Raw genomic sequence first — 13,239 nt, 5'->3', positions numbered from 1 at the left:
GAGTGTAAAAGTCAGCTTTATCAAGCTTGTTCTTAGTAAAAAAAAAAAAAAGCTGATATGCTCAAGGGCAAATTGTGAAATTCTGCATGTTTCTTTCTTCCATGAGACTGCTATGCAGCGCTTAGCTTCCAAAAAGCAAACATTACGTAGGGATCTTAAATTGTTAAAGATAGCAAAATCTTCAGGAGAACCTACTTAGTTAATATGTCATTAAATGAAATAACTTGAGAATGTTGGGCATAATCTTTCAAAAATGTGCTTCTATCCTCCAAATATATGGACTACAAAACAGTTTAGACTTATTAAATTTTCTCTGCTTTTTTCACTCAGGCTTTTGACAATCGGTCCAAGCTAAATTAAAATCTTATCAACACTGGTACGAATTTATGTTGGATGAGTTATTGAAATCATATCATAAACCTGAATTAGACATGGAGCGAGCCAACTGGAACGTTCTTCATACCAACTCCCACATTATTGTTAAACAATCAGATCTATCAGTTTGGAAAGGTTTCAAAGGCATTTTTTAAGCAACAGGGTTAGCCAAAAAGTGTATTTTTCATCTTCAGACCATGAGCAAGAAAATCACCAAAATAAAATAGCAGATATGCAAACAAACAATGACAAGGTTTCCCCCAGAAAACGTGCTAAGCTCGGTGGTTGGGTGCCAGGGCAGTCATTCATCCAGCGGTTGAATGTGTTTTTGAGTTTAAAAAAAATGTTTAAAGTTATCAGAAAATTTGAAAATATCACTTGATAACCATGTGTTATTGAAATATTGGAAGATTAATACCTGAATACCAACTATAAAATCTTAAAAAATGCAAAAAATTTTAAAAAGACTTAAATAAATAACCAATGCTTTGCCTGGTAAGGGCACAAGTAAAGCCCGGTGTCCCTCCTGGTGGCTTATAATACACTGGGGGAAACCCTGAATAATAATAAACAAAATATAAAATGCACAAAAAAAGCATCTACCAGAGCTATAATCCGAAGCTACCTAATACAACCAGAGGGGAAAAAATGCTAAAGTACCAACATGTAGTTAGCTAAACCCAATAGAGGTGACAGTAATGTGATGGTTTGGAGCTACTTCTGCGCTTCCAGACTGGGATAATTTGCCATAACTGATGGAAATGTGAATTCTGCTGCCAACCAGAAGACCCTGACTGGAATGTCCCAGTTTGTGACCTTAAGGTCAACCACTGTTGGTTTGTGCAGCGGAGCAATGATCCACAGCACAGCAGAGTCACATAGGGCCTGAATGAAATCACTGGTTGGAAACGGTTTTGTGTAATTATTGAGACTATCTTTGTCTGATATTGAAATTTATTTGATTACCCAAAACGAGCTGTGGAAAACAGAATAAAGTCAATTTCACAGCCATGTCTGTATAAGTCAGTGAATGAATTTTATGTATGTTTACCAACTTTTTCTTCCTCAGGAAAATAAAGTAGAGTGATAATGAAGTAGCTCCTAAATTATTTAAATAAAAACAGCTATTAAAAATGAAAATATCCCCTAAAAACAAGGAGGAAAACTAATTTTTTAATCTTAAACTAATTTTTTAATTTTTTAATCAAATGTCTTTTTAAATTGATATTTTAGTACATCTAGATATTTCATTTTTATGAACTACAACGGTTAATTTTGGTTTTATGCTGCGAGAAAAGAAAGTTTTCAGTTTCGCAATAAAGATTTTGCAGTGCTCACACTGCAAAAACAAACCAAAGGATGATAGTGCTGCACATAAAAAAAATACTGCATGACTTTTAGGCAAGGAAGAAAATTGAAAGATGCTTTGGTGCTATATCGTGTATGGCAACCCACCAAATAAATTACTAAAAATAAATGTTTTAAAGGAATTAAATTAGTCTTTTATTGAAACAGAAGAATCTCTTAGAAAAAGACAATATCAGGTCTTTTACTGACTAACAAACCTGACGATTCTTTAAAAAACACACAAATTGTATGTATCCTTTCAATTAGTAATATATGATTTTATGTTTCCATGGTGACACAAAAGCCCATTTCTTTTAGCCACTCTTCAAATGGGAAAGACACAAGAATTTGTTTTTTAATTGAAACACAATGAACTGCTGGAATTTAAATAACATGTTGCGAATAAAAATGTATTTACTTAAAAGCATTTAACACATTTTCACCAGAGTTGCCAATAAGTGTGGAGAGTTAAGTATAAAACAAACAGTAAAACCAACCAATTAAAAATATTCTGCAGCACATCCCAATATGGAAATGTCTACTAGAAGGATAAAATTGAATTTCCATTTGGGGGGAAAGCTTTTGAATGGAACTGAACAAATATACTGTGCATTCAAATAGAAAAAATACTGTTCTGATTCTGACAAAACTAATTAATAATATCTGCAAACCTCAAAAACAAATACTAAGGTTTGGAATGTTTCTTTTACTGATTAAACTATTTTTGTCACTATTTGCTACAAAGGAAAACCAATAACATAGTGTGCTAAAGTAACCTACCTAATGGTTTAATGGGTAACATTAGATTACCTTAACAGAGAATTGATTGTATTTGTGGGGCTTTGAGTGGACAAAGTAACAGATACATTGCCAAAAGACTGAATCTCTTAGTAAGTTTATTGTCTCTTTTATAGTCATCGCTATTAATACTGCGAAATATTATGTAACATTGTGTGTCACCAATCACTATTTTATATTAAACTATTCAAATGTTAATACTTAATTTGTAACACAACAGGGAGGAAAGATTGGAATGCATAACAGCCAAAACAAACTAGTCATTTTGCTGATCAATCACAAATATCAGTCAGAGAATCCATCTTATTTTGCTGATCGCCTGTTTATCAATAAAGCGTTTCAGCTCTTCAGGCAATCATAAATCTTCAACCCCTGAAGCCAAAAAATTTAACGCCTTGATCAACCACCACTAATAGATGCAACATTTTTCAAGCCTGTAAATAACTTTTCCAATGAACAAGCAGCACAGACATGAGAGGCTGGTCAGAGTTAGGGATTCTGCAAAGCACTTAGCAGCATTCCTTGAAGTTTTCCTGCAGCTGAGTCTCACATTTCACACTTTGTGTGACTCAAGACATTTTAAGACCACAGGTGTATCTACTCCCACGGACCATTTGGACGCTTCAGCAACTGGACAAACAATCGCAGCAATGCCCAACACAAACTCCAGCTACTATTCAAAGGGCACTTCCATTCTGACCTTCCAACATGCCGCAGATTGTAGCTTTACAGCTGCTGTGAAAATGTCAGCCATGCAGTTCTTTGAACAAGCAGTAAAATACTTCAATAATATACTTAATCTTGGAGGTTTAAAATTCTTAAACAGGCAGAGACGGACTATTAGACACATCCTAGGACAACACTATCTCCTAACGCCACTGAATGCTAATTATAGCTAGCTCGTCTGACAGGTGTGTTGACAGTTGCTCACTTTTTAGACTACCTGATTGCTTTTTAAATAAACAAAGATGTGTTTATGATGATTTTCTAATTGGTTGGGTAACGTTGTGTAGAGCAATAGTATTTGTCCCCTTAAAGTTTTTTTTTTTACTTATTTCTACGGCTTAGTTCAGTTTCACTAGCTACACCCAAATCTGATTGTTACTGAATGAAGAAATCACTTTAATAAAACCCAACTGACAGCAGGAAGTAGGCTAACAGATGACTAAAAGACAGTCATGCTCTGATCTAAAGAAAGCATTTAGATTTTACAATGCTATAAAACTTTTTTGAAAAAGTGGAAAGTGAAGAACCTAAAAAAAAGGTTTAATAGTTTGATAAAATTGGTTAAAAAAATAAAAAATAAAATAGAAGACATCTGTAAAGATGGAAATACTTTCTCAGCACATGCAGTGACAGTTTCTTGAAGTCCCTTTATAGAAAAAAACAAAATGTACAAATATCTGCGCACCCCTTTAAATTAAAGGGCCAAGTAAGTATCAAATTCTCTGGGTAAACACAGGGAGATAGGATTCAGCCAAGTTGTAACACAAAAATATCAACAGATTACATCTGCTGCAGCAACTAGAAATAATGTTATGAAAAAGAAAAACATTGTAGCCCCATGATTTCCACAACAGCGTAAAAACAAAAACACACACAACCCTTGCTGTTCACGTTCCAAATGTACCTTCCAGTCATCACCGACTAGCTAAAATCTGATGCACACACACACAGGAGAATATATATGTACAGACATAAAATAAAACAGTTTGCTTCCTTAAATAGACTAAAACTAGGCCCATATTTTAGGAGGGAAAGGTTTGAATTCAACAGCGATAACCCCAACACCCCGGGGTCTGCAGACAGATGTGAACACTGACGCCTAAATCTGAGGAAAGAGGGAAGGATCAGAACGCCCGAGGAAGGTCTGGTCCACAGCTAATCCGCTGCCAGCTAATAGCCCTTGATGATATACGCAGTGCAGCTGTGGAAGGAAGGTAGGCCAGCAGCTGTGGCCTGCAGATCTATTATCAGATTTCAGCAAACAAGCAATACAACACAGACTTTCCTCCTGCTGCATCAGACTAAAAACAAATTCATAAAAAGAGCCAGAAGGGAAATTTAAAGAAGTGATGCCCAAAATCAATGTGTTTCCCTCAGTGTATAATAAGCCTGGCGGGCCACCAGGCTTTACTTGAGTCCCCACCAGACTAACATTATTTGTTTATTTATCTTTAAAAAAAATTATGTTTACCTTTTTTAAAAGGGTTTAGGGATTATTAATAATGTCTTCTAACAACACACAATTACCTAGTGATATTTTCAAATTTCCTATCAACTTTAAACATTTTTTAACTCAAAAACATCACTGTCCTACCGCCTCTACCACCGGGCTTCTGAGGGAGACCCTGTTATTCTGTGAGGTTTACTATATTATTGGGATGATCACGTGACATCTCCATAACAACATCATAAATACATAAACAGTTTTCCTGAAACAGTAAGTTGTTTTTCCACCATTAGCACATTGAGCAGGACATACACGAGCGTGACTGACAGCGCTAAACCCTCCTCCAGGCTCTGATTGGTTGTTTTGGATTGGGAGTGATGGATTACTTCAGACAGCAATAATACCTCGGAAAAGATTATCCGTCTCATATTATACTGTCAATTTATTATTTTCAAACCACTTCTGTGTAGTTTTAGCTTCGGGTTGTTGTCATATTCCCGGCAAACATCTACACTTGTAGCTCTCCTGGTCTTCTTACACTGTTTTAGCAGCACAAAAAATGTGAATTAAAATTTTGTTGAGTTGGGAGTTGATTCAGAATATTTTGGAACACAAAACTTTTACCATTAAATGTAAAATTAACACTGTGATTGGTGAAGGAAGCCAGGCTCATCTTTGCTAGACGAATACATCTAAATCCGTGCTACTGCGGCTTGACTTCTGAAATTAAGCTACATTTTTAATATATATCCATATATTTTAAACAGAATACATGCAAATAAAAAGCATGTATATATTAAAATAAAATCTATACACATCTTCATGCATAAATTTAAACTTAACTTGTAATAAACCGCAAGTAGGAGGTTAATTTGTGAGCAAGACATGTCTTCCTACATGCAGCAAGCTGACCCGTTAGTATCTCTGCAAAGAGGCATAAACGTCCCTCTTTTCTGTGTGAGACCCACTGAGTTTGGAGACATCAGGGACAGACGATGAATAAAAAGCCACAACTTCATTAATAATTGACTGTGACACAGCTGCACTCCTCAGCTGCAATGTTGCAGAGGGAAGACTTATATAGCGCGCATTCAAATTTGTTATGTAAAGCCGCACATGATAAAAACTCGTCCAGTCCTGAATAATTCTGTTTTTTGTCCTGGTGGAGAGGGGAGTTAGTGGTAGTTAAGTGGTTAAACAAAAGCAAATATAAAAAAAACTGGCCTCAGAAGAATTAGTTTAACCAAAGTGATGATCAAAGTCAACATAAAAAATATTTATAGTCCTCAATATTTGATAATCAGACTTGATTATGAAGAGCAGTGAATGCGGCGGGGAGTGAATACAAAAGAAAGCAGCCGTTTTTAGTTATCTGTGCCGCCATTGTTGCAGCCGACTCCCCGCCGGCGAACTGGATGTCACATGTGGCGGCGCTGAAGCCTCACATGATGACGTGTCATCGGGAACACGGCCTCAGGTGCTGCTGGGTTCCAGACGGGCGACCCGAAGCTTCTACAATAAATACTGAATGTTTTCCCGTTGAACCGAAGGACAGATGCCGATTTCCTTCCGGGCACCCTTACAGATGTTTTACTGTAAACAAGCAAAGTCTTGTTGTTTAGCTAGAGTCTGTTTTACCCAACCCATGTGTGAATCCAGAGAGCATTTTAATGTGGAAGGCATTTCCTAATCCCTCATGAGTAAGTGCATTAAAGTGTGGGGAGGCGATGCGTCTCCTTTTATGAACAGAAACAATAACAATGTTATAGCAATGACGTATTTTCATCACGTTATGCTCAGAAATGTAGCCTTTTTTTCTCTGTTTTGTTTATTCTGGTTCACGAATCCTTGAATGAAAGTCTAACACAAGAAACTAAACTGGAGGAATATAAAGCTGATTTTCATTTTAGCAACAAATCACATTCTTAAAGCCTCCATACAAATGACTGGTAATCTAACATTAGTTATACTAGTCAGAATGTAATAAGAGATTTCTTAAATAGGTATTTTATTTACTCAAAGTATAATCACAATTTGCTAATACTAAGATATCTGGAACGTAAGAATAGTGAAATTGATTTTATGCTAAACGGCCTGCCATACTGCAAGGTTGGAATCCTCGTGTTCCTCATGCTGAAATAACCCTCCATTTTTATTTTCTTCTTCTATCAAAGTCAGTGTCACTGCGGAGAGTGTGCGGTCTGAAAAGACCGTTACATAAAAGTAAGAATATCTTAAAGGCCCTGCCCTTCATGTCAGGTTCAGCCATGCTTGAATAGAGCGACTGTGAAAAAAGTCAACATTTTTCCTGGTCCGGTCCAAGTGACGCAGGGCAGGGAGGAACGCTCGAAGGATCGCCAACGCATTGAGGGTTTCCCCCTTTGCATCGCCGCTGTGGCTCTCTGTGGTTTGGAGAAAAGCAAACCCAGTGACGCAAAGTGCCATCTGTGGTGTACAGGGACACACACTACATGACCCCTCAGGGGGAATTACAAGTCCAAGCTGTTGATATTAACTTACATCAGAGGAAAACAAGGAAAAAAAGGACTAAAACAGGAGAGCCTCAAAGTGACATGCCCTTTTCCTGTTAAATAAATCGACACTATCTGATAAGATACTTTTATATTCCTGATTTCTACTTAAAGAGCAGAAGAAAATTTTAGACACCAGTGGATTGTTTTAGGGTGTTTTCCCACCTGATAGTCCAGTAGACATTTGTTACATTTTCAGCTGGCGCTGTTCACTTTCACACTGCACTGTATCAAACAAACCAAACACTTTAATTTTGTAAACAAATATTTTTCAAAAACAGCTGGGCATAGGAAGTATTTTAATCATATTTATCAAGTTAAAATCATACTTTCCCAGTAGTTACCCTGCACCAAAACTTGTAATTTTAGTTTTTTCAAATTGAAATAAAGGCTAAAACGTAGGGCTGGGAATTTATAGTATTATTTTTTTAAAAGAAATATCTTTGATAATAATTAGATTTATTGTCAGGATGTTATTTCTACTACTTTATCCACTGTTTATTCAATGAAAGCATCAATAAATATAAATAAATTTGAAAATATGATTAAATGCAGTCAGTGTTTGCAGCTTAATGATAGAAATCACACTTTTTTATGTGACTGGCGGTGCTACAGAAGCATGATACCAATGGGAATGTTTTTCTAGAGCAGCATTTGTATTTGTGGGAATATAATTCCTGTGACACACAGACACAGCCATACAGCTACCTAAAAAAGTAGTAATAAAAACTTCTAGTCATCACTTTTATCAGTATCACAAGATAAATAAATAATAAAATCTTTAAAACAATATTATCCACCCCTAACAATGCAAATCAAAAAACTAATTTATATCCTAAATTTAGACATCTTCCTGGTTTTCTCTCCATCATTTTACATAAAATTAACAAATTGGACGATACAAAGCAATAGATCGAGCACTCAATAAAACATCAACTGAATATATTTCATTTCAAATAAGGATTTTCAAGACTCAAATGTTACATTTATTAGTCTCTTATAAAAGAGAATAGACAAAAAGACGACTAGTCAACTAGTTTTCTTCTGATTTAAAGGGCAAAGCAACACAAAAAACCTGCTGGTGAAAACAGAAATTATCTCTACAATCTGACAAACAAAACATTCATCTCTAAATCCACCGACAGAATAATCCAAGCTACACACAAACACACACACATACACTTTCTCTCTCTCTCTCCATGTGCTCTGTGGGAACAACACCACGACGATTTGCTTTGCACCAAAGATGACAGCAAAAATAAAAGCCAGACACATCCACCAGCTTCCGGTCTGCCACCCACACAGCAAACATACACATACATCTCAACCCCTTTGTCTAAGGCAGACAAAGCAAGAGTGGATATTTTTAAAACTTTATCTCTCCATCTGGCGGCTCCATGTTTTCCTCACTTCTGATCTGATGCAAGTGTAAACACCGGAGATAATGTTTCTAAAGGCAAAACATTAATGTTTTCATGTCATTAATGCGAACTGATCAATAATTTATCCTCAGAGCTGAGTTGAGACGACATGATGCAGCAGCAGTTTGTTTTTTTTCTCCTCCTGATGACTCAGTGGAAGCACAGGGAGAATGACAACTCTCCTGCTGGGTCAAATCTCCCCCTCAGGTTTCAGTATTAAATATTCACGCCGTACCGTTGCATAATTTACCTTGTCAACTTACCAAGAAAATGACTTGGAGAGGAAAGGAAGAAAGGCGAGGTAAACATCACGGATTTCAATAAACGCAACGTTTCGTTCGGGTGTATTTCCCCCCCGTCCTGAATGTTTTCCAGGCGCATTTTTGTTTTAAACTCCCAGGAGGATGCTGCGCTCTATTTTCCCTCTTCATAATAGTCTTCTCTGTCATGTGATCCCTGCAGAAATTCCAGAGTGGCTACTGAAGCGCCGCGCACATGGCCGGTCTGTCCGACAGATGTTTTTCGTTTGCGCTGCAGCAGCAGCAGCCTCCCTGGATCAGAGGCACAGAGCCAGGGAGGTGATTCATGATGCGAGCCTTCTCCTTGTTAAAAGTCAGCAGACTCGGAGTGTGGCTCCATGTTGAGGATAAACACAGCCCTGACTCTGATTCTGGGGAGACTTTCTAAAAATATGATAAAACAAACTGGAAACAGGAGTTTAGACGCCGTCTCCCAACCTTTTCCACTTGTCTGCATGCTACAAACTTATATATGGGGATTTTAGGTGACAGACCAACACAAATGAGCAGAGCAGATTTGTTTTAACAAATAAAACTCTAAAAAGTGTGGCGTGCTTTTATTCCAGCCTCCAGAATCACCTTGCTCAGCCTTACACATCTAGAGATTTACATTCTTCTTTGCAAAGTCTCTCAACCTCAGTAAAATTGAATGGAGAGCAACTAACAATTATTTTATTAATCAATTATTGTATTGATTAATCGGGTGAAGAAAATAGCACACTCTGCAGTTTTTCCTTTAACCACTTAAGCCTTTTTTATACAACATTATAAATACATTGAAGATGCAGATAAACAAATAATTGATTTCCTTATTCAAGTAAGAAAATAAACACTTTAACGCCCAACGTGCAATAAAATAGCATTCCTATAATGTGTGCTTTGATTATTTGTATCAAAGGATGCATCTGCAGATAAAGAAATACTTCAACATGTGAAAAGCTCAGCTCTTTCTGCTTTACTTAACATCAGCAATCTATTGATTAATTTTTGGATTAATTAATTAATAAATGGATAGTAAAAGGTTCTTAGTAAGAGATTTTCTTACAGACTTTTAATCAGGTGAAGCTAAGATTATGCAACTTCAGGAGTTCTGGGAGAAACATATTTACAGACAGTCTTTTTATTATCTTAAATGCAAAATGTATATATTTATTGTACAGTTTTCAGTTATTACTGCTTCAGTTATTGTTCTATCAACAATTGGTCTTTATTTGAGTCTGAATACTCCAGTTAACAATTAATTAGATAGCGGTTATTTCAGTAAGCGATTCATCACGATTAAACGTTTTAGATCTAATAAATTGTGAAGTTCAGCCACAGATTCTCAGTGGGCTTTATGTCTGGACTTTGACTGGACCTTTCTGGAAGAACATACACCAAGTCTAAAGTCTTCTTCCAGAATTTCCTTGCATTTACCTCCGTTCATCTGCATTCAACTCTGACCAGCTTCCCCACAACATAATACTGCGGTGTTTTTGCATCTACCAAAGGGTTGAGTTTTGCTCTCATTTGACCGGAGCACCATTTTCCAGAGATTCTTGAGAATTTCTTTTGACAATCTTTTCTAGAGTTTTCTATAAAGATCTGGTTTGTGGAGTGTTTGACAAATTTTTGCTCATATGTCTGCAAATTCTTCTCTCTTTGACTATGTCAGCTGTGGTTTTCAGTTGCACCATATGTTTTACCATTTGCTGTGTTTCTTTATCTTAATTAGGCCATTTGTTCACTATTATTCAATAATAAACCTCATACAAAGTTAAATTACACACAGGAAGAATCCAGTTAGGTGTTTTCTAAAAGCTGACTGGATTGGGCTGAATATATGTGAAAACTGTACTTTTCATATTTTTATTGCACCATTTTCCTTCCACTTCCAAATAATGTGCTACTCCGTACAAATACTTTTAATCTATCATCTCCTTTACGTAAATACTGCCTTTAATTTGCATTTTAAGCATCGCAAATGGAGCTATGGGTGTCACAGTTAAAGCTCATGCTCCCTTACACGGGAGATTACACTAAATACTGCAACCCTGATGTAATTTGGGCATGCAGTTGTTGGAAGTGGGGGAAATTAGGTCACATTTTGGCATCAGAGGACGACGGCGAAGGTGTGTGCTGCTCTCCTGGTATGATGCTCCATTTAATCACACCAAGAGAGGGCTGGGAAAAAAGAAACCCATGCAAACACAAACACCACCTGCCCTGACCTGAATTTATTCGCTTTATTAAAAACATAAAAGAGCCCGTTTTAAAATGCACTCATTCCTGCGTGTATGTATGAAAGACAGTGATCCACATCTGACTGCCTGTGACTAAAATAGGTCTTTCTGTCGCACAAACACACACACACCCCTACACACACTCGGCTACAGCCTGGCAGCACACTCCAAAGCCCTGAGTTATGTAATCCTGAACACAGAGCTGCAGGCCTTGAGTGCACATCCTTCCATTTCCTTCACTCCTCCAACAAAAGCCATCCTCATCCCCTATTATATCATTACTCCTCGTCTCTGGTTGGACAGATAAAAGAGATTAGGTAAATCTGACTGAATGCATTTGGAAAAATAGGTGTTTTTACAGGTTGATAGTTGGAAAAATGTAGCTTTAAAGCAACAGGTGCAGTTATTTTCTTCTCTGATTGCCATGCATCTGTCTATGCAAAGCTTTCAAACATGTGGATCGCATGTTAAATGAGCTACTTGGTGTGGATTTACAAACGCAGCATAACTGAGGTTGGTGGAATCGACATATAAATCACATTTTTTTTCCATCTTTTCTTACCTCCTCCAGCACATTCACTGTGTTCCTGCAGCTCTGCATGCGGGTGGTGAAGCTGGACGTTGTCGGAGAATTGTAATCCTCTGTTGTCTCCGAGAGAAACTCGGTCACCGATATTTGATCCGGCATCCTTTAATTTAACGGTGTGTGTGAGAGAGAGGGGGTAAGGTGGAGGGGGGATAAATGCCCACAAAAGGGTCGGCGATGACGGCTCAGAAAGGCAAAACCATGTAAGATCTGAAAGAAAAAATTAAGATAGCAGGCGGGGTCTGGATCGGTTCGACTGGAAAGCCAGCGCCGTTTATTTTCCTCTGCAGAACTGTGTAAAACTATCAGGGATGATGATCTGGACGAGTCTTCTTCTTCTCCTTCTTAAATGACTTCACTGTCCTCCAAAGGCCACGGGAGGAGGATTTTTTAGCACAATTCTCAACCAGCTAGCTCCCCCCTCGATGAGTGTATATATATATATATATATATATATGTGTGTGTGTATGTTTTGTTTTTTTTTTCTCCCTTCAGAGGACGTCTAAAGAGCGTCGCATTTCTAAATAGTGTTGTGGCTAAACGTTGGAGGAAAACCCGTGAAGAATAGCGGATGCCTTCATTATGCTCTACAGATGTGCAATAAGCCGCTTGTCGTCAAAAAAACACAGCGTCCCGTTATTACCAGCCTCTGTTTGGGGGTTGTCATAGTCCAGGGTGAAGCCGAGGTCGTGTGGGTCTGCACCGGGGTTTGGTCCTCTCTTCTTCCGCCGTAGGTTTTGAGTTTTTTGTGTGTTTTTTCCTCTAAACAGCTAAACGATGCCTCGGACACATTCACTGCTACTCTCTCCTGCTGCTCGGCCGCGTTCAGAGCTGAGAGGGGAGGCAGAGTCAAGATAAATGTCTGAGAAAGGGCGGCTTCCGGTCAGGAGTTTCAAAATAAAAGTTAATGTTTTGGTATGAAAATCGATACTTTTTAGTACAACCTTCTTCGATTCTTCGATTATATATATATACTGTATACATATATATATGTATATTTTTTTAAACTCTGTTTTTTTTTCTGGTGCATTTTTTTTTGCTTCAAAAAGCAGTTCAATATATGAGAAATCTAGGTCAATTAATATATTAATATTAATATTGTCCCCAGAGAATTTCATCTCCTTACCTAAAACTGTTCTTCATGTCAGTTTATAAAATTCTTATTCTTTTTAGCATTACCTGCTCATGTACTTTCTTTAAGCTGTTTCTATGTGGATATATGTCTATTTTTGTACATACTGCTTCTGTTCTTTGCAGTTTTTAATTGCCTCTTGGGGAATGAATAACATTTTATTGAACTGAATATCAGATAAATACTTTTTAATTTTTTAAATAAATATTCAGTTCAATTCAGTTTAGTTATATAGCGCCAAAACAGTCACTTTCATCCAATCATATATCCATGATCAAATAATGCAGTGCATTCAATTTATTATTCAAAGTAATTAAAAATAAAAATTTTATCAATATAAGACTGGATTGAGTCA

At 37.1% G+C, this 13,239-nt stretch overlaps 1 protein-coding gene across 5 annotated transcripts in view; it reads right to left on the bottom strand.

Annotated features, from left to right (window-relative positions):
* asap1b (ArfGAP with SH3 domain, ankyrin repeat and PH domain 1b) overlaps positions 1-12,594 on the bottom strand; it is a 63,640-nt gene extending 51,046 nt beyond the window's left edge. For all 5 annotated transcript variants that reach the window (XM_028004921.1, XM_028004919.1, XM_028004922.1 and 2 more), the window contains exon 1: positions 11,729-12,594. In XM_028004921.1, coding sequence (XP_027860722.1) covers positions 11,729-11,854 — 126 coding nt within the window. In that variant the 5' untranslated portion in view covers positions 11,855-12,594. The remainder of the gene's footprint in view (positions 1-11,728) is intronic.
* Between the last annotated feature and the right edge of the window lie 645 nt (positions 12,595-13,239).

This window comes from Xiphophorus couchianus, chromosome 21 (assembly GCF_001444195.1).
Source record: "Xiphophorus couchianus chromosome 21, X_couchianus-1.0, whole genome shotgun sequence".
Taxonomy (NCBI): domain Eukaryota; kingdom Metazoa; phylum Chordata; class Actinopteri; order Cyprinodontiformes; family Poeciliidae; genus Xiphophorus; species Xiphophorus couchianus.
Note: the sequence above shows the minus strand (reverse complement) of the source record. Positions and strands in the feature narration are given on the sequence as shown.